Below are 22988 nucleotides of genomic sequence, written 5' to 3' on the forward strand. Positions count from 1 at the left end.
TGGGAGGAGTTCTTCTGAGGAATGCATTTCTGCTGCATGTGACTTCCTTTTTATGGTAAATGTTAATCCATCTTTTTCTTATCATGCCTTGCACTTACTTCACTTCTCAAGGTGTATGGCACGGTTCTTCGCATTCGACTTGTTTATGATAAGGACTTTCCTTCTAACCGCTGCTATGTGACTTTTCTGTCATGTGATGAAGCCCGTCTGGCTTATGAACATGTAGCATCTCTTCCCTTGCTGGCTCTGGCTTTAAAACAGAACTTCTCCACTCTCGCAATATTTCGGACAGTGACACGGATTACATCCCAAATCTTTTGACCACCATTCAGAGAATTCAGTTCCTGAAGTCCGCCAGATCCCGCCTCCACGTTGGTTTGTGGCGTACTACAGAAATGGGCGGAATTTCATCCATGCCTCCCGGTACTTGTCCAAAGAGACCGGCACGATTCCTGAGGGAAACCTCAAGAAATATGGTAAGGGGGTGCTAGTGCGAGCTTGAAAGATATCACGCAGGCAAGGATGTTGCAACATCTACCATGTCCTTCTGACAGCATGTTTGAGACTATTAAAGCACATCCCACCTTTAATTACAGTAAAGGTTGTGTGTACAGTCAGGATTTTTACGAATTTCCTGAAGAGGAAATACTGGGTGTGTCCTAACTCAGTCCAGAAGGTGACAAAGCTGAAGAATTCCTCCAACATGGTCCTTCTCACCTTTTTGGTTCCACCCTCCTGACCGTGTTCATATCGGTCCTATCAATCTTAGGGTGAGGCGCTTTGTTTCTCGCCCTTTTCAGTGTTTCTCTTGCTATGGGTACGGTCACGGCAAAAGCTCCTGTAAGGAAGCTTCTCGATGTGGTAATTGCTCGGCACTAGATTCACATTCTGAGGAGCATTGCAATGCTACTGCTTACTGTTTCCATTGCCGTGATGCTCACCAGGTACGTTCCAGGCAATGCCCTAGGTATCGCCTGGAGCAGGACATTTTACAGCTTGCTAACAGCCAGTTCATTAGCTTTGGTAGTGCCCGCCGTGAACTCCTGTACCGCCAGAAGGATGGTACTGGTGCGACATCCTATGCTTCATTGGCCGCTCGCTCTTCAGCTGAGTCTGCCGGTCCGAAGACAACTCCTGCTACCTCTCGCTCTGTTGGGGCGGGTGGTCCTGTTCATTTGGCCAATAGGTTTGCCTTTTGTCCGATGACTCAGTTGAGTCATCTCAAGAAGCGACGAGAATAATACAGACTTGACTAAACTAACCCATATAGTGGATGTCCATTTGCCTCCTGTATCGCCTAAGCCTTTGAAGGGTATGACCAAATGGCACCGTGGCTCTGCGTAGTCGATAGATTTTGCTCAGCCTAAGCAATCTAAGGTTTCTCGCGGTGCACATGATTGTGAGTCCTCTATGGACCGCTCTGCAATGGTAGCTCCAGTAGTTTCTTTCCAGCCTTCTGTGACGCCCTCCGTCTCAGATCGGGCTTCTTGTGATGAGGACGGTCTTAGCATGGAGACGTCCGATGATATTGTTACAGCCGTCCCTCGTGGACCCGCTGTGTCTAAAAGTGGAATCCAGCCTGACCCTCGTTCTCTGAGGACCAGTAGGAGTGATGATGGTTCGCATCACTCACCGGCAGGCCGAAAGGCCCAACGACCCGGCACATCACAACTCCCGGTGTCTTCTCGTCGTTTCATTATTTCTAGTCAGGTCAGTCACGGGCAGCCTCAAAAGGCTCGCCCATCTACTGCACCCAAATAGTCATCTTCAAGCTTCTACAGTGGAACTGTAGAGGCCTTCGCGCCTCGTGGGGGGAACTCCGAGCTTTACTGTCGGAGTTCTCTCCAGCCTGTGTAGCTCTACAAGAGACTATGCTAGGTGATAGTACTTATTCTAGTCCTCCTGGCTATCGTGCCTTTTTTAGCACTCCTTTCCCTGACCAGGGCCACCACAGTGGCACAGCTATTCTAGTCCGTCAGGATATACCTGTTATCCCGTTACAACTTAACTCTCCCTTCAGGTGGTTGCTGTTAAAGTCTTTATGGGACGACTGTACACCATTTGCAGTTTATATCTCCTCCTCGGCTTCCTGTCTCCAGGGGTGAGCTTGACGGCCTGGTGCGTCAGCTGACTCCGCCTTTTCTTTGTTGGGAGATTTTAACGGCCGTCACCCATTGTGGGATGAAGGTGCTAGTAATCCTCGTGGGGTTTTAATCGGTTCTTTTATTGAGGATGAGGGATTGGAGGTTTTAAATTCTGGGATGTTACACATTTCCACAGTCCTACTGGGACTTTTACAGCTATCGATCTTTCTCTGTGTACATCTAATTCTTTCCTTGATTTTAATTGGCGGGTCCTACCGGATTTGCACGGTAGTGACCACTTTCCGATTTTATTAGAATCTGTGAAATCTGAGCCACAGTCCAGGTCCCCACGCTGGGTTTTAGACAAGGCAGATTGGCCTCGATTCACAGACCTTAGCTCTTTTATCCGTCCGTTGGCTGACTTTTCTACTTGTGCTGAGGCTGTTGATTATTTTACCGATTTTTACATTCAGTAGCGCTTCAGACAATCCCTAGGACGTCCGGTCGCTTTACTAAGCGTCCCGTTCCTTGGTGGAACGCAGCATGCACAAAGCTGTGAAAAGAAACGGGCAGCTTTCTCGTCTCCGGCGACATCGTGGGGACCCGCAGTGCCTGGAAGCTTTTCGGCGCTGCCGAGCTCGAGCCCGCCGCGTTTTGAAAGAGGCACAAAGAGCCTCTTGGAAAGCTTATGTCTCTTCCATTAAACCCGCACCCTCTTACGGATGTCTTTAACAAAGTCCGCCGAATTGTTGGGAAGTATTCTGCTCCTTCCCCACCAGTTTTGTTGTCTTCTGGGCGAACGGTGGCAGACCCTAGGACTATCGCCGACCTTTTCGCAGAGCACTTTGCCAGTGTTTCCCGGAGGCATCCTGTAGCCCCGGGAACACGTCACCGCCAGAGAATGGAATCTCTCGGCATAAACTTTTCTTTGGCTGGAGGAGTCTTATAATGTCCCTTTGTCTGCTTACGAGTTGCGGACTGCTTTGTCTTAGTGTCATGACTCTTCTCCTGGTCCAGATGACATTTTTTATGCCTTTTTGCATCACATGTCTGACCGTGCTTTTAACTTTTTATTAAATCTTTATAACATGATTTGGCATACCGGTGACTTTCCATCTTCTTGGGCTGTGGCAGTGGTTCTCCCATTTCCGAAGCCTGGGAAAGATAATCTCCAGGCTACGAACTACCGTCCTATATCTTTGACATCCTGCATTTGTAAAGTGTTAGAAAAGATGGTAAATGTAAGACTCATGTGGTACTTGGAGAGGGGGAAGTACTTGTCATCGGTACAGTACGGCTTCCGAAAGATGAGGTCTACTACTGATGCTCTTTTATCCCTAGAGTCTTCCATTTGTGAGGCCTTCGCTAATCACCACCATCAAGTAACAGTCTTTTTTTTACCTGGAGAAGGCCTACGACACGGCTTGGTGTCATGGCATTTTACAGTCTTTGTTTAATTTGGGCCTTCGTGGCCACCTTCCTCTTTTTATCCAACAGTTTTTATCCAGACTTTTTTACAGGTTCGAGTTGGGAGTGTTCTCTCTGAGGCTACTGCTCTAAATGATGGCGTTCCACAGGGAAGTATTCTTAGTGTTACATTATTCGCAGTCGCCATAAATGGTGTTATTGATACTCTCCCAGATGGCATTCACAGCTCCTTATATGTGGACGACTTGTGCATCTCTTTTGCTGCTGCTAGGATGTCACTGATTGAGCGCAAGCTCCAACTGGCAATCAATAGGGTGTCCGGTTGGGCCAACATAAATGGTTTTCGATTCTCCACCTCAAAGACCGTGTCTATGCATTTTGTCGCAACCGTGGTGTGCATCCAGACCCTGATTTATATTTAGCCAATAGACGCATCTTATGTGTGGAGGCCACTCGTTATCTTGGCCTTTGTTTGACAACCGTCTCACCTGGGTTCCCCATTTCCGTTCTCTTAAAGCGTCTTGCAGGATGGCACTATCCCTTCTTCGGGTTTTAAGTCACACCTCTTGGGGTGCGGACAGGGACACGTTGCTGCTGCTTCACCGTACACTCATACTTCTGAAGCTGGAATACGGCTGTGAGATCTACTCATCCGCAACGGATGCACGACTACGCACGCTTGACCCGTGCATCATGCTGGGGTCCGCTTGGCTACGGGTGCATTTCGGACATCTCCAATACCTAGCCTTCTAGTGAATGCTGGTTTCTGGCCGCTCAACCTCCGGCGCCAGTCTTCGATGCTCCGGTGTTGGTTTCGCACTCACCGTCTTCCCGATTCTGTCCCTTGTCTGTCAATATTGCGGGACTCGCGTTCGCAGGCGTATGCCACTCGACCAATCTACCTAAACCTTTTGGCCTTCAAGTGGCAAATCTTATGGTGGACTTATCTATCAACCCCACTCCTGTCCTCTCTTTCCGGCTCCCACAAGTTGGTTATTGGCAGCTTCCTGTTGTGTCATTATGCCCTCCTGCCATGGATGGCAAGAAGGATTTACTGCCAGCTCTGTCCCACACACGGTTTTTAGAACACTTTTTTATCCATTCTAATGATATTCCTGTTTTTACTGATGGTTCCAAATCCGACGCAGGCGTCGGGTTTAGTGTAGTTTTTCCCTCTTTTAATCGGTGTGGCAACCTTCCTTCATTGGCGTCCGTTTTTACGGCGGAACTCTCTGCCATAGTCTTAGCTTTACAGATAATTTTTACTCTCCCTGTTTCGTCTTTTACAATTTTTAGTGACTGTCGCAGTGCTCTTACTGCTCTCTCTTGCACAGTCTCTCTTAATCCTTTGGTTTTATCAGCCCAGGAGTGGCTATATCTTCTTATTAAACGAGGATATCGTGTTGGGTTCTGTTGGGTCCCTGGTCACGTTGGTGTTCCAGGGAATGAACACGCAGACCGCCTCGCTAAAGAGGCAGCAAGTCGCGCTCCATCTCCTGCCCCTGTTCCGTTTCGAGATGTATTTCCTCTAATCCGTGAGATAATTGCAGCAATTTGGCAGAGGAGATGGCTAACGGGGTCGCAACCTCGAAAATGGGAGAGATCACTACTTCCTCTATCCCTGAATGGACATACACCCATGTCCGGGATCGCCGTGCACAGACTTTATTGGCGCGACTGCGTATAGGTCACACGTACCTTACAAATAAGGTACCTGTTGACCAGGGACCCTCAACCTTACTGTGATGACTGCCTGGTGCCGCTTATGGTGCGGCACCTACTGTGGAGTGCCCCAGTTTGACTGACTTAAGACACCGCTACCTCTACCACTGTCGCAGTAGAGATAGCAGTGTCTATTATATCTCAAGGTCCTTGGACCAGAGTGCCTGGCCAAAGGTCATGATGTTTTTAGGTTTTTGGGAGAAGCGGGTCTTCTTCCAAACCTGTGAATTTTATTTTATTTTCTTAAATGTATTTTAATGTTTAATATAATTTTATTTTATTTATTTATTTTTTTTATTTATTTGTTTATTTTTTTTTATTTATTTTTTTTTTCGTATTTTTAGTGTTTTAGCAACTTTAATTGTATTGTTTTAATTGTTTTAGTTATTCTATAATTTTTCTTTTAAACATTTGTCGTCCTATTTAAAATTTTTGTAGCGGCGCCAAATGACCCTGGCTGTTGCGGCGCCTACATCAAAATCCATCCATCCATCCATCATGCCATGAGGATAACCTGGACTCTGTGGCATTGAGTGATAGTGAATTAGTAATGAAATACCGCGGTATTTCATTAGTAATTCACTATCACTCACTGCCACGGAGTCCAGGTTATCCTCATGGCATGAGCGTATATTAATACTATGATATGATATCCATTATAGCAGGCAATAGAGGAGTGAAAACAAATATAATATCATGGTGAAAGACAACACACCAAGCTAAAGGTCACAAGAAGAAGAAGAAGCGCCAAGTTGCGGAATCTCCCGCCTGTGGCCGATCTCATCTCTACTTTATTTTTGGTATTTCATGTAAGATTTCACTATATGCATTACAAAACAATCCTTTCTTAGGGGCAAGGTTTGTAAAAAGTTTATATATATATATATATATATATATATATATATATATATATATATATATATATATATATATATATATATATATATATCTTCTTATTAAACGAGGATATCGTATTGGGTTCTGCTGGGTCCGTGGTCACGTTGGTGTTCCAGGGAATGAACACGCAGACCGTCTCGCTAAAGAGGCAGCAAGTCGCGCTCCATCTCCTGCCCCTGTTCCGTTTCGAGATGTATTTCCTCTAATCCGTGAGATAATTGCAGCAATTTGGCAGAGGAGATAGCTAACGGGAGTCGCAACCTCGAAAATGGGAGAGATCACTACTTCCTCTATCCCTGAATGGACATACACCCATGTCCGGGATCGCCGATTACAGGCTTTATTGACGCGACTGCGTATAGGTCACACGTACCTTACAAATAAGTACCTGTTGACCAGGGACCCTCAACCTTACTCTGATGACTGCCTGGTGCCGCTTATGGTGCGGCACCTACTCGTGGAGTGCCCCAGTTTGACTGACTTAAGACACCGCTACCTCTACCACTGTCGCAGTAGAGATAGCAGTGTCTATTATATTTCAAGGGTCCTTGGACCAGAGTGCCTGGCCAAAGGTCATGATGTTTTTAGGTTTTTGGGAGAAGCGGGTCTTCTTCCAAACCTGTGAATTTTATTTTATTTTCTTAAATGTATTTTAATGTTTAATATAATTTTATTTTATTTATTTATTTTTTTTATTTATTTATTTTTTTTTTTTTTTTTTTTTTTTTTCGTATTTTTAGTGTTTTAGCAACTTTAATTGTATTGTTTTTAATTGTTTTTAGTTATTCTATAATTTTTCTTTTAAACATTTGTCGTCCTATTTAAAATTTTTGTAGCGGCGCCAAATGACCCTGGCTGTTGCGGCGCCTACATCAAAATCCATCCATCCATCCATCATGCCATGAGGATAACCTGGACTCTGTGGCATTGAGTGATAGTGAATTAGTAATGAAATACCGCGGTATTTCATTAGTAATTCACTATCACCACCGCCACGGAGTCCAGGTTATCCTCATGGCATGAGCGTATATGAATACTATGATATGATATCCATTATAGCAGGCAATAGAGGAGTGAAAACAAATATAATATCATGGTGAAAGACAACACACCAAGCTAAAAGGTCACAAGAAGAAGAAGAAGCGGCCAAGTTGCCGGAATCTCCGCCGTCTGTGGCCGATCTCATCGTCTCTGCTTTATTTTTTGGTATTTCATGTAAGATTTCACTATATGCATTACAAAACAATCCTTTCTTAGGGGCAAGGTTTGTAAAAAGTTTATATATATATATATATATATATATATATATATATATATATATATATATATATATCTTCTTATTAAACGAGGATATCGTATTGGGTTCTGCTGGGTCCGTGGTCACGTTGGTGTTCCAGGGAATGAACACGCAGACCGTCTCGCTAAAGAGGCAGCAAGTCGCGCTCCATCTCCTGCCCCTGTTCCGTTTCGAGATGTATTTCCTCTAATCCGTGAGATAATTGCAGCAATTTGGCAGAGGAGATAGCTAACGGGAGTCGCAACCTCGAAAATGGGAGAGATCACTACTTCCTCTATCCCTGAATGGACATACACCCATGTCCGGGATCGCCGATTACAGGCTTTATTGACGCGACTGCGTATAGGTCACACGTACCTTACAAATAAGTACCTGTTGACCAGGGACCCTCAACCTTACTCTGATGACTGCCTGGTGCCGCTTATGGTGCGGCACCTACGTGGAGTGCCCCAGTTTGACTGACTTAAGACACCGCTACCTCTACCACTGTCGCAGTAGAGATAGCAGTGTCTATTATATTTCAAGGGTCCTTGGACCAGAGTGCCTGGCCAAAGGTCATGATGTTTTTAGGTTTTTGGGAGAAGCGGGTCTTCTTCCAAACCTGTGAATTTTATTTTATTTTCTTAAATGTATTTTAATGTTTAATATAATTTTATTTTATTTATTTATTTTTTTTATTTATTTATTTTTTTTTTTATTTATTTTTTTTTCGTATTTTTAGTGTTTTAGCAACTTTAATTGTATTGTTTTTAATTGTTTTTAGTTATTCTATAATTTTTCTTTTAAACATTTGTCGTCCTATTTAAAATTTTTGTAGCGGGGCCAAATGACCCTGGCTGTTGCGGCGCCTACATCAAAATCCATCCATCCATCCATCATGCCATGAGGATAACCTGGACTCTGTGGCATTGAGTGATAGTGAATTAGTAATGAAATACCGCGGTATTTCATTAGTAATTCACTATCACTCACTGCCACGGAGTCCAGGTTATCCTCATGGCATGAGCGTATATGAATACTATGATATGATATCCATTATAGCAGGCAATAGAGGAGTGAAAACAAATATAATATCATGGTGAAAGACAACACACCAAGCTAAAAGGTCACAAGAAGAAGAAGAAGCGGCCAAGTTGCCGGAATCTCCGCCGTCTGTGGCCGATCTCATCATCTCTGCTTTATTTTTTGGTATTTCATGTAAGATTTCACTATATGCATTACAAAACAATCCTTTCTTGGGGGCAAGGTTTGTAAAAGTTTATATATATATATATATATATATATATATATATATATATATATATATATATATATATATATATATATATATATATATTAAATATAAAATATATGTATATATATATATATATATATATATATATATATATATATATATATATATATATATATATATATATATATATATATATATATATATATATATATATATATATATATATATATATTTTTTTTTTTTTTTTTTTTTTACATGTGGTATGTTGGAGACCAGCCCAGAATGCATCCTCCCTATTTCCATTATTTCCTATGGGAAAATTATGTCCGCTTAACGAATTTCCGCTCTACAAACAGCTTTGACACCCCCTATCCTATTCGTTAAGCGGAATATTACTGTACTGAGGTACTGAAAAATTCAAACTTGCTCACTGATACCGGACAATACACAGTGTTCACTTGCATCGGCTGGACTTGTTTACAACTGCCTGCCGCAGGGACACTGCTATCTATTGGCTGTTTCCGGAAGTGTGTGAGGCACGCATTGTTCAAATTCATTTGTTGGCCATCTGAACTCAAACTATTAACTGGACACTCCAGATTAACCGAAACTCAGATTAAGAAGGTCTGGAAAAATGAGGGTTGACTGCATCTAGATACTTCTATCATATCTTGCAGCTCTAATCCATGTATGATTTTGATTTTATTTGACGTTTTTAGTCTCGGTTGTTACTTGTAATGATAGTTGTTTGTAGTGAGCCATTATCCAAGCTATAATGGTAATTTCTCTTCTTACCAATTTTGCAACAATATATGAGTTTGAAGCTTTTCTACCTCAATTCACCAGCTTCAATATGAATAATCTTGATGATTTATTGACATAATTTTTGTTTGACTAGCTTTTTGTACTGACATCCATTTTTGTTAAAGCTGACATGGCTGCTACAGGTTTTTTGCTTTCATGTCTAAGGGGAGGCTACATTCATGGTTCCTACAATTTTTTTTGTCTTGAGCAGTAACACAAAAGACTGAAATTGTACAATGAAACAAACTTAATTCTGCTTGGTGACTAGTAACCAATGTGCCTTCAGAATGATGTTACTGGTTTGTAAAAAAAAATAACTCAAAATATACCTGCCTCCAGTGTTTCATGTATGTGTGTTTGTTTTTAGTTAGTGGATCAAATTTTGGAATTTCTTATTTTTAGCTGTTCAGTCATACTGCTTTAGTTTAAAGTGTTGATTGGTTTATTTTTGATTCAGCAGGTGAAGAAGACAGCAAGAGACCAGGTCGGATGCAGCAGCCCCTCAACAGTGAGCTTATTATGCCGAAAGAGCAACTCTTTGACATGTTTCAACAAATTTTAGGCATCAAGAAATTTGAGCATCAGTTGCTCTTCAATGCACTTCAGGTAAGAACTTTGTTCATCCCTACTTTACCATTTATTATGTGATTTAACTTTAATAATTTTATGGTCAGCCAATTAATGCACACACACAACACTGACAAAGACATGTGGCTGTGGCTTTCCATTGTAATACTCCATAGTGGACTTACTGGAGGCTTGCCTAGGTTGTTAGTATGAGGAGAAAAAAAACCTATGCTATCCTGTACAATTTGTAAAAAGTGCCATTAATATCCGAAAAAGATCAAAATAAGTTAAACTGGGCTGGGACCCTGAAGGTAAACAAAAGTGGCAAGACTTGAGAGATTTTTTTCTGGATTCAAGAGATGATGTGATATTACTAGAAAGCATGGTCACAGTTCTCAGCAAGAGGTTAGAAGTGGTGAGCAAAAATAAAGCCTTGTGGAAAGAGTTTGAAAAAACATATTGGATCATTGAAAGCAGAAAGTTATTTTTTTAATGATAAATATGAAACCCTTGAAAAGGAACACACTGATAAAATCAAAGAAAATTGAAATAGAAAACTTAAACAAGCAGTTAGTGGAAATCCAGAACTGAGGAATGCTGGAAAGGAAAGTAAAGATGAGAAGGTGAGTTTCAGCAAGGTAGTTAAAAAGATAAATAGAAAAGACCAAAAATATGGTGATTCACGTGATAAAACAAAATGAAGATCTGATGAGAGACACAGTAGGAAAAAAATGTATTGTGATGTTTGAAAAAAACACTCAAATTTTTAAGAAATAAGGAGAAGAAATTAGCAAAGGGATTTTAACAACAGTCTACGATGATGAACAAGCATTAGAATGAGAAATAGATGTGAAAAGAATTGGAAGATACAGTGAAGGAGGACAAAAACATTGAAAGCCAAAATGAGATTTCAAGTGAAATCATTGTGAGCTGGAAAATTGGTAAGAAGTATAGATAAACACTGATGTATTTAGAAGATTGGGAAAGAGAAAGGAGACTTAAAAATAAAGCTAATGGAAAATATTAAAAAAAGGACAGATTGAGAAGAATTTCTGGAGAGTACTTGACAGAAGACAAAGGAAATAGTATGTTCAGGCAAAAGAGGGCAAAGGAAGAACACTAAAAGTAGTGTATACAGATATAAATAGGCTTACTACAGGTAAAACTGTAGGTCAGAAATATCCCTCAGGTAATAGGCTACTCACAACTTGTAGTATAGGCAAGTTATCCTGACTTCATTTAACATGAAATGAATGAGTGATAGAAATTAGTTTCAAAAAGCTCTATTTTTTTCACTCTTTTAATAATAAAACAATATGGAATGCATATTTGTTTTATTTTATACAACAAAATCTCATTTTTAATATTCATTGGTATTGCAGTGAAGAAATAGATGTAAGCCAAGATAAGACAGTCTTGCCTCGAAAGATTTTCTTTTACTTTTGTTTTTCATTAATAGAGCACGTTATATTATATTATATAATACCTTCCAAACAGAATTACATTCAAGGTAACACAATGCTGTGTCTATTGTTTGGGGCCAAGGCGGCCTTCACTAGGCATTCACACACGAAAGAACATTTGTCCTATAGCCTAACATTTAATCAAAGACCTTGATACACTTTGGCATCCTCTTTGGTTGACTCTGGAAAGGACATAACATATTTACCCTTTTATCACACTTCAATAAGGTATTATAGTCCCTGAGTTATGCACGCACTTCCTAAGTACACACAGATCTTGTTTCAAAACTATGCCTGTTAGGATGGCTAAACACTGGGTTGGTAGAATGTTTCCAAGAATATGTGGCTGCCAGGAGAATCATGACAAGTATAGCTGACCTCCTGTGTCCACCCTCCTTCTTGAGTGAGGCAATAGGCCATCTAGGTTCCTCTGTGGAACTAATACACATGCAGTTCAAATGTGAATCCTAGTGGAGTTAAAACTGCTTCAGGAGCATCTCATAAAGTTTATATCATTGCATACTTTGCTAAATTTCAAAGAAAATTTTTTAAAGTTTTAATGCCATATTTATACCAGGCAAGACTTTTTAAACAATATGAAGATGATTAGTTATGTGTACTGGACTTGAGAAAACAGAAAATGACTTGGAAGTAGTAGTTATTCAATGAAAAATCACAATAATGGCTCCTCAGGTTCCCTTCATTAACAGCCATTGTGGTGAAGTAGGTCACATAAATGCTTGAAGCATTTATGAGACCTTGAGCTATGGATCTGGAGTTAATTTAAAGGGAAATTGTAAGGAACTTTGTTAGTTACCACCAAGGGTCACCGTGGTTAGGTTTCTTGTTAACCACTTCCATTGGCAGGGCAGATGTATTTACTACCAGATAAAAAATTGTCCATATATAGACTCTTTCGACTTTCATCCATACATCTCTCTATAGTTTCCCCACAAATGGGCATTCCAAACTATTTATATATAGACTCTGCTGCAAAACTGAACAAACAATTGAATCTATACATAGACTCTGCCACAAAACTGAATGAGCGACATCTACATATAGACTCTGCCACAAGACTAAACAAACTGTTGAATTTATATATAGATATTATTTATGTTTGATTGGTGATAATTTATGTAAATATATTGTTATGAATGTTTGGAGGTACTCATATCCAGGACTTGTGACCTGGATGTAATTTACTTACACTTTTCTTCATATTTTTTCAAGTAGTCATTTTGTACCTATTAATTTTTAGGCAACACTTCTACTGACTGGTATAATTCTTTCTCTTTGACATGAAAGACTGATAATAATAAAAGTGGAAGAAATGCAAAAATTCCTTATACAGTGGTACCTTGCGATAGAAATTTAATTAATTCCGTGATGGAGTTCGTATCTCAAAAAGCTTGTGTCTCAAAAAAATTTTTCCAACTGAAGCACATTGAAATCCCATTAATCCGTACCAGCTTCTCCAAAAAGAACATCCCTATTTTTTTGTGTTTTTAGGTAAATAAAAGGTATTTATAAATAATAATTATTGCATAGAAATATAGTAAAACATAATAATAGATAATATAAATGGATAAACTACTTTTATAAAGCGTATGCATCTCAGAGGGTACATTCCATGGGACGTTACCCTACTACATTCCCAACCATCACTTGGGACTGTTGATCAGCTGGAGTGTACAAATATAGTCACCCACAGAAGACTGGGTGTTGTAATAATCACAGAAGAACTCAATGACGATTCAACAAACATTATTCATTGAATAAATGAAGTTTAAAGTAGGAGAGAGAGAGAGAGAGAGAGAGAGAGAGGACAAACCACCTTAGCTGGCGTAGAGGTTTGTTTACATTTACCCCTTCCGTGATAAGCGTTGGTAGAGGAGGTAGGTGGAGATAGGAGAAATTTGTTTTGCCCTTTCAGTTACATACACATGCACACTTTATCAATACATGAAAAAAATATAAAATAACAGCAAAAGTTTATTTAATGTTTTTACCTTGAAGACACATGTTTTTGGCTAGTGGTGGGAAATGGTGGAGGAGGAGGAGAAGGAAGGGAGGAAAGGATGTAGGCACCATTCACACGTAAACATTAAACATAGATTAAAACTGCGCTTTCTTTTGACAGTTGAAAAGGTCAGTAAATATAAATAATGTGAAAATGATAACAGAACAATCTCAGTGCATGAGATCCACGGGAAACACGTAGATACTAGCTCAGCTGAGGCTGGACCAATGTGTCAAGCCACCAACTTTAGTGGCAACATCTCCAAGCATGACTCGTATCTCAAAATAGAAAAATGACCAAATCATAGCTTGTATTTTAAAAACTCATACCTCAAACAGCTCATATCTCAAGGTACCACTGTATTAGCTTATGTGTAGCACTTCTACCACCAAGAAAGCACAAGTAGTGACTAACCTTGGGAGGCCATGTTGACAAAGTCTAGATATTTGAGATGCCAAATAATGATTTATTTTATGAATTTTATTATTTGTAAAGAATAGTCTATATAGACGATGCTACAACTTAGTGCAGTACAATCAGAACAACGTCTATATACAGATGATCTGACAAAAAGTCGCATTTTCAAAATGTCTATATATAGATCCTCTGTTGGGAAGGTGTTAAGTAAAGACTACGACTATCCTTGCACTAAAGGCATCATCACTTTGGAGGATCTTAAGGAGGATTTGGAGTGACAGAGCAAGGTACAAACATAAGGTTAATATAGGTGCTCAGAAGAGAAGACCGAGTAAGAAAATAATGAGAAAAAGTTCATGAATCTTAATTGTGTCTCAAAGATGATCAGAGATTCAGGGGCTGTTACACTTATTGCTTTAGATCGTGAATGATATCAAAGTTTAACATGACTTTATTTAGTTGGTCAATAAACATAAGTGAAATCTGAAACTAGTGGTGAGCACTGAAGTTTCCAAAAATGTATTTCTTCATGAAAAGTAAATGTGTTAGGATGTGCTCCAGCATGAAAGTAGAATAACTGGAATTTTTAATGGTTAGAGGAGTTAGATGAGAGGTCTAAAATCAATTTCAAATCAAAGTGAGATGGTCGAAAATTAAGTTGGTATTTCATTTTTCATTGCCTTCTTACATCATATTGTTCTTGTTTATATCGTCAGCTGGACAGCCAAGATGAACAAGCTGCAGCTATCCGGAGAGAGTTGGATGGACGAATGCAAAAGGTTGCAGAACTAGAGAGGGTGAGTAAATATTTCTTTTTAATGTAAATTTAAGTATATACTGACTTGTCAAGGCAACAAAGCAAATGTGTTTGAGCAGGTGAATGTAGAGCAATAGTGGTGAGCACATGAAAATTATATCATGGGAATGGGTGTGGGCACATGGCAGCACCCATTGATGTATGGACAAAGTTATAGTGAGGGACACTATAAAGAAAATACCCTGAATCTGCTGTGGCCTGTGATCTGAGGATTGGAGTAGCTGTGGAGTAGGAAACAGTGTTGTTATGAACCAATATATATATATATATATATATATATATATATATATATATATATATATATATATATATATATATATATATATATATATATATATATACAGGCAACCCCCGTTTAACAAAGGTTCACACAACGAAATTTCTCTACAACAAAGGTTTCCTTTTACTACCATTTGCTCGTTTAACAAACATCAAACTCGCTTTAACGAAGTTTTATCCAAGTAATTTTTTCCAAGTTTGAAAGCCCCGCCGAATCACGCAAGCCGACAAGCTTTTGAATACACCAGGAGCCTCAAATACTAAGGCCTGCCTCAGGAGAAATCCTAGGACACCTGTAGAATCAAGATGAAGATCAAGATCAAGCCTCTTGTGGACAACACACGCACCACTCACTCCCATAACAGCGTAAGCAGCAGCTCGTCTTCACTCACTCAACTTCCCACCAAAACGCCCTGCAATGTGGCCTAGCGTTCCTAAGAAGACCAGGAAGTCTCTTATTCTCGAAGTGAAGCTGGATATTATTCACAGACACAAGAGAGGCGAGAAAACTATAGCATTGCTGGCCACCATCTTGACTCCATATACTGTCTCTACTATTTTCAAGTCAGCAGACTCTATTAAGAAGGCTGGTGAGACTGTATCTTCCTTGCAAGCTAAAAGAACCACCTGAACTCGTGACTCTACAATGGATAAAATGGAAAGCCTTGTGGAAATGTGGTACATAAGTTTTGTATGCGGTACAATGATGCGCCCTTTGTTTACATTCCACAGGTTGCCGGTTAGTGTCTTTCCTGCTTCACTCTCCCTCCCTTCATAAATTTAAGATCATCAACATTATAAAGTTATGTACATACATACATTAGTGTACATTATAATGACTTAAGTTAAATTTAACGACCTAAATGTTAAACTTCATAATTTTTACTTTCATTAAACCTTTCACTGTACTATGATGCATTCTTGCTTTGCTTACTCTCAATGGAAGTTCAAGACAGGGGTTAAACTTGTTATAATTGGTTCGCTTAATGAAGTTTCGCCTAACGAAGTGTTTTTAGGAACGTAAGCCCTTCGTTAAGCGGGGCTGCCTGTATATATATATATATATATATATATATATATATATATATATATATATATATATATATATATATATATACACACACACACAGAGTCAATTCAATTAGCATGAGTTTGAATAATGCAATTTTGATTTAACATGACTTGATATTTAAGGAAATATGATTAAATAACGCAATTTATTCGATTTAACAAGGGTTAACTTGACTTAATGGCGTCACCTGCACCCACACTGCTTCGAATGGGAACCACAGTTAGACACTTTGGACTTGCATGTATGTTTTGTATGGATATTATTTTATTTTTGACCTAACTGCTGGAACAGGTTTTAGTTCTTTGCTTTACATTGCTGAGAAATGGTAAGGTTAAGTTAGGGTGGGTTAGAATTGGTTGGTATTGGCAGCACTGAAAACCCATCCATTTACATAACAATAGTTTTCTCTGGTGCACATATAGTCAGGAAGTTAGCAAAATCTGGGTATGAGTAAGAATTTCATGCCCCACTGAGTCCTTCTGCCAGATGAAGTTCCAAAGAGAGTACTGTATTTCATGCAGAGGGAAGCACTTTTTCAATAATAATTCACTATCACTCAGTGCCACAGACTCAAGGTGATCCTGTTGGCATGATCATATATGAATACAAAGATATATCCATTATATAGAGGGACAAAAACACAAATATTGTGGTGAAAGCAACACACAAGTTAACCCCCTTCAACACAGTGTGTATTTTGTGTCATTGAGGCACTCGTGACATATCAGATGACACGCATATTGTTTTCTTTCCTGGATACTGTATGAGATCTCTCAATATGACATGATGGCATATTTGAATTTCATCATTATTACAAAGGTGTATGACTCTCTTACATCAAGATGATGCACCTCAGCTGGAAATAATTATTTTGCTTTAAGATATTGTTCATTGCACCAATATATTAGCTTACCCAAAAGTTAACATTTTCTCTCATTTGTCATCTTCAGAAAATGGCCTTGAGAAGGCAGACTATAATTTTTTTCTCTAAAATGTGCGTGGGTTTATTTCTTATTGTACATACCTATTATGAAAAATCACTTACTATCATCATTATTTGTGTAGTGGGGAGAAAGAGAGAGAGAGAGAGAGAGTGAGAGTGGTCTCTATATCAGGTATCTCTGTACCCTCCCCCAACCTGGATATGGCAACAGAAGCCATTTTCTGTTGCCCACAGTGAAGAGTTTTAAGGGGATCACAAGAAGAAGAAGCAGCCACCGCTGATCGATGTGAGCCATTGAAAAGGCATTTCTTCCCAACAATCATAGCGGCAGACAAAATAATACCTCTGCTTCTTTTTTGGTGTTCCATGTAAGATTTCACTTTGTACATCCCAAAATAATCCTTTCTTGGTGTTGAGGCTTGTAAAAAGTTAATGAAAATATTATGTGAATATAAATGTATATATGAGACTGTAACACCTCATGAGGTGTTTTTTTTTCTCAGTCTTCACTCCTCATTCAGTGTGGAACTACCTGCACAGTAAGTGGATTGTTTCTCTGCATTTTCACCTGGTGTCCTCTACTAAAGTATCCAAGCATCCTTCATGCTCCTCACAGGAAAGTGACTCCAAGAAATAAAGGAAGACTGTAACCATTGAAAAGAAGTTGGAAATGTTAAACCGCTATGCTAGGGGAGAAAAGATCTTGGTGATTGTTCATGCAATGTAACTGAGGGAGAGTATGTTGTTTACCATTAAAGCTAATAAAATGAGAATGTGTGTTTTTATTCTTTCTATGACGTAGTGATTAATATTTTCTAAGTTTTGAATAATAAAATCCCCAAAATAGGCAGACTTTTCTAGTCAAATTCAAATTCAAATTCAAATAGTTTATTGATATAAAAATCAAAGGGGGCAGCCAGCATGCTGGGATGCCTACCCAGCTGACCTTGAAAGGCCTTACAAAGGTAGTAACACATAGATATAATATTACTAAATATAGATATGTACAAATAGTTAGAGTAAATTACACCCTAGGTGCAAAGTGTTTGTACTTTTTAAGATGTTGGGCACAATATTATTATTTATCAGGTGACAAGCTTGCAAAGTTGTGTCACTGATCTGGAGATTGCAGAACTCCTCAGTTCTCGGACAAAAACATAGATAGTGTTGCAGAGTGTGAGAGTTGTCTTGACCACATAATTTGCAGGGTATGCCATCTTGACTGGTGGCATACTCCCAACAATATTTGTACCCTAACCGTAGTCTCATGATGACAGTGTCCACTCTAGGGGATGTTTTCCCATAGCAAGTATTGGTGTTGTTAAACACAGTTACATAGTGTCTCTTACTCTCACTTCCACTATCAATGAGTTTGCCAATAATTTCAGAGTCCCATTGTCTCCACCTACTCATCAAGACACCCTTGATTCTACTAAGACTCATAATGGCTTCCGAATCTATGGAAGTCTTATTTAGTGCCTCCTTTGCAAGCTTATCAGCTGTTTCATTGAGGTAAATACCAACATGAGATGGTATCCACATAAATTGCACAATATGCCCAGCATCTTTTAGTTGAAAGACAATGGCTTTACAGTGAGCCACCAAGGCCTCATTTACAGTATTAAAACTGTTAAGAGAGGACAAAGCACTCTGACTATCAACAAAAGACATAAATATCTTTACCTTTCACGGATGCAACTAACAGTCCCTCATATATAGCTAGTAGTTCAGCAGTTGTAATAGATGAAAAATACCCAAGTCTCTTAGATACATGTACATCAGTATAGACACCCTCTTCAAAATATTCTCTAATTACTGCACCACATCCAGCCTTATCACCACTAACAGACCTATCACAATACATATGTACAACATTATATCTAGGTAAAACATTAATTTTAGATAAGAAAATTTGTTTCAGCCCTAGAGAACACAGTTCATCTTTCTTGGCATGCTATTGTAAAATATCCACTTTAATTGTATGATGCAACCAAGGTGGAAGACTATCAGTTTTCTCTAAAGGTGCATAGTATTGCACTGCCCCATACTCACACAAGGCTGCATACAACTTTTTACCATAACTGTTAAGTTTAACAGAGCAGCAGGAATTCTGACAAGAATTCACCAAGGATATTAAGGCATCACCCCCTCTTCTAGTCATCCTAATGACAGCACCAACGACCAACTCCTTAACCTACAATGAATACTTGGAAGATACAGTTCCATTCTCATAATGTCAATTCTAGTTGTCCTTGCACATCCTAATATGATTCGCATTGCCTCATTCTGTGCCACTTCCAAAGCTCGCAGGCTGTTCTGTGGAAGAGATACAAGGACAGGGGTAGCATTATCAATAATTGACCGAACAGTACTAATGTACATGGTCCGTAATACTGGTATACCTACCCCACATCCTTTATTAGCTAATACTTTCAATGGTTTCAACCTTGCCTTAGAAATGTTCTTAACATGATTCACAGCACTTTGGGCTGAACTAAAGCCAATATGCATTCCTAGGTACTTATAATTAGTAACTCTTTCAACCCTTTGTCCATTAACCCCTTCAATACAGTGACGCCTATGTAGGCGTCATGAAGCCCCAGTAGCATATACGGTGACGCCTACGTAGGCGTCATATTTCTTTTCTGAGCTTTCTTCACTTCAGTTGTCCCGTATAATGTGTTGGATACCAACTACACACGCCGTATGCTGTCCTTAAAATCCTAGTGCTCCTCCCACCATCCTTGTCTCCACCAATCACTAAAGATAAGCTACATGCATCTGCCTTGTGTCTAAAATTACCCAATGGCATAGACTGTTCCCATCTCTCTCTCTCTCTCTCTCTCTCTCTCTCTCTCTCTCTCTCTCTCTCTCTCTCTCTCTCTCTCTCTCTCTCTCTCTCTCTCTCTCTCTCTCTCTCTCTCTCTCTCTCTCCTCCTCCCCCATCTCCTTTCCTCCCTCCCATCTCCCTTCCCTCCTTCCCCTCTCCTCTCGAAGATAAGTTACATGCGTCCCGCCTTGTAACATTCGTGTGAAAACACACACACACACACACACACGGCCTGGTAGCTCAGTGGTTAGAGCGCTGGCTTCACAAGCCAGATGACCGGAGTTCGATTCCCCGGCCGGGTGGAGATATTTGGTGTGTCTCCTTTCACGTGTAGCCCTGTTCACCTAGCAATGAGTAGGTACGGGATGTAAATTGAGGAGTTGTGACCTTGTTGTCCCGGTGTGTGGTGTGTGCCTGGTCTCAGACCTATCCCAAGATCGGAAATAATGAGCTCTGAGCTCGTTCCGTAGGGTAACGTCTGGCTGTCTCGTCAGAGACTGCAGCAGATCAAACAGTGAATTACACACACACACACACACACACACACACACACACACACACACACACACACACACACACACACACACACACACACACACACACACACACACACACACACACACACACACACACACACACACACACACACACACACACACACACACAATCTACATTTCTGTTTATGGACGATGCGAAACTGTGCAGAGTCATTAAACAAAAGAGGATTGTGAAATACTACAGGAAGACTTAAACAAGATCTGGAAATGGAGCAAAAATGGGAGATGGAATTCAATGTGGACAAAAGCCATGTCATGGAAATGGGAAAAGTGAAAGACGACCAGTGGGAATCTATAAGATGGGAGATGGAGTAGAACTAGAAAAAGTAAAAAGGAAAAGGACTTGGGAGTGACAATGGAAGAAAATAATCAACCGGTTAGCCATATTGATAGAATTTTCAGAGAGACGTATAATTTGCTAAGGAATATTGGAGTAGCATTTCACTATATGGACAAGGAAATGATGAAGAAATTGATAAGTACTAAAATAAGACCTAGATTGGAATATGCAGGAGTTGTGTGGACTCCCATAAAAGAAACACATAAGAAAATTAGAGAGACTACAAAAATGGCTACAAGAATGGTTCCAGAATTTAAAGGGATGGCATATGAGGAGAGACTAAAGGCAATGGATCTACCAACCTTGGAGCAGAGAAGAGAGAGAGGATCTGATACAAGTTTATAAATTGATTAACGGAATGGATGAAGTGGATAATGAGAAACTGATCCTGAGAGAAGAATATGACTTTAGAAGCACAAGATCGCATAGTAAGAAACTAAGGAAGGGACGATGTCTGAGAGATGTTAAAAATTTAGTTTCCGCAAAGATGTGTTGAGACTTGGAACAGTTTGAGTGAGGAAGTGGTATCAGCAAAGAGTGTACATAGTTTTAAAGAAAAATTGGATAAGTGTAGATATGGAGACGGGACCACACGAGCATAAAGCCCAGGCCCTGTAAAACTACAACTAGGTAAATACAACTAGGTACACACACACACACACACACACACACACACACACACACACACACACACACACACACACACACACACACAGGTAAATTACAAAGTTGCAAGTCTGGAAAAGGAAATCAAAGAGTCTGGGGAGAAAACTTTGGGCCTTGCTGAAATTATAGATCAACAGATCATAGAAGAGAAGATTGCTGAGAAAGTGGTGAAGGTTATTAAATCAAATGAGACATTGGTGAGGGAAACTGTAGACAAAAAGAGATGTGTGGTGATATTTGGTGTGGAGGAGGATAAGACACCGAGTAAAATGGAGAGAGAGAAAAACATAAAAAGGTGATAATATCATTAATGTGGTGCAGGAGGAGGAAAAGACCTAGTACAAGAAATAGAGGACTTCCATAGAATTGGAAAGTTCACAAGAGAAGGTATGAGGCCAATAAGAATCAAACTTAAGTCACAAAAGGATGTAGATGAATTGGTGGAGAAGTCATGGAGGCTAGCCCAGCAGGAAACAACAAGGAAGATTTGGTTGAGAAGAGATCTCGGTGAAAAGGAAAGAGAAATGTTAAATGAGTTGAGAAAGGAGGCTTTGAAAAAAATGAAGAGAGGACAGAAGAGGAGAAGAAAGAGTTTTTCTGGAGAATCTTGGATATGAGACTGAGGAAGTGGTTCATAACCCAGAAAAGTACAGTAAGAAAGGACTAAAGAAACTTACGTATGAGCGGAATGTAATGTATTCCAACATAAATGGAGTGATATCGGGATTTAGAACTCAACGATTACTTGAGGGACAAGAACCCAGATATTGTGGGTCTTACTGAAACAAAACTGAGAGAGGAGAAGACCTGATGATGGTTGGAGAAGGAAATATAATGTTTGGAAAAGAAATAGAGTAGGTAAGATGGGAGGAGGAGTGATGTTGCTGGTTAAAAAGATATAAAGGTGGATCAAGTGAAAGAAGGTATGGGAAAGGCAGAAGTGCTAAAGATCAGAGCAGAAACTAATGAAGGAAAAAGAGGCACTACATAGTGGTGTACGTACCACCTAAGACAAATGCATGGTCAGTACAGGAATATGAAGAAATGATAAGTGATACAGGAACATGTCTGGAAGAAATGTTGGGTGGCTGTGAACGAACTATAATGATGGGAGATTTTAATTGTAAAGAGGTGTGTTGGGAGGACTGGTCAATGGAAGGATCAGAGACAACATGGGAAATACACTATTGACACTGGCAATGGAAAATGTGTTAACTCAGTGGGTCAAAGAAGATACTAGGTTTGGAGGAGAGGGAGCATCGTCAAGACTGGACTTGGTCTTTAGTACAGAGCCAATGGTCATTGAGGAGATGAGGGTGGAGTGCCCTTTAGCAAAGAGTGATCATGCAGTTTTGGAGTTCAAGGTGATAGATGAAGAGAAATCTAGAAGAAATGAAGAATATAAAGTGGGAAGATGGAATTATGCCAAGACAGATTTTGGAAACCTAAAGAAATTCTTTCAAGAGACAAATTGGATGAAATTCAAGAGTGCTAAGGAGCAAATGAAAAGTGGAAGGAATTTATAAAAATATACAAAGAAGGTGAGAA

At 39.7% G+C, this 22988-nt stretch overlaps 1 protein-coding gene across 19 annotated transcripts in view; it reads left to right on the top strand.

Annotated features, from left to right (window-relative positions):
• Nucleotides 1-22988, top strand: part of LOC123517573 (calcium-dependent secretion activator-like) — a 1686808-nt gene that overhangs the window by 308714 nt on the left and 1355106 nt on the right. For 18 of the 19 annotated variants that reach the window (XM_045277814.1, XM_045277824.1, XM_045277819.1 and 15 more), the window contains 2 exons: nucleotides 9924-10072; nucleotides 14653-14733. In XM_045277814.1, coding sequence (XP_045133749.1) covers nucleotides 9924-10072; nucleotides 14653-14733 — 230 coding nt within the window. The remainder of the gene's footprint in view (nucleotides 1-9923; nucleotides 10073-14652; nucleotides 14734-22988) is intronic. The other variant, XM_045277817.1, reaches the window with a different exon arrangement.

The sequence above is a fragment of the Portunus trituberculatus genome, chromosome 42 (genome assembly GCF_017591435.1).
Source record: "Portunus trituberculatus isolate SZX2019 chromosome 42, ASM1759143v1, whole genome shotgun sequence".
In the NCBI taxonomy this organism is placed as follows: domain Eukaryota; kingdom Metazoa; phylum Arthropoda; class Malacostraca; order Decapoda; family Portunidae; genus Portunus; species Portunus trituberculatus.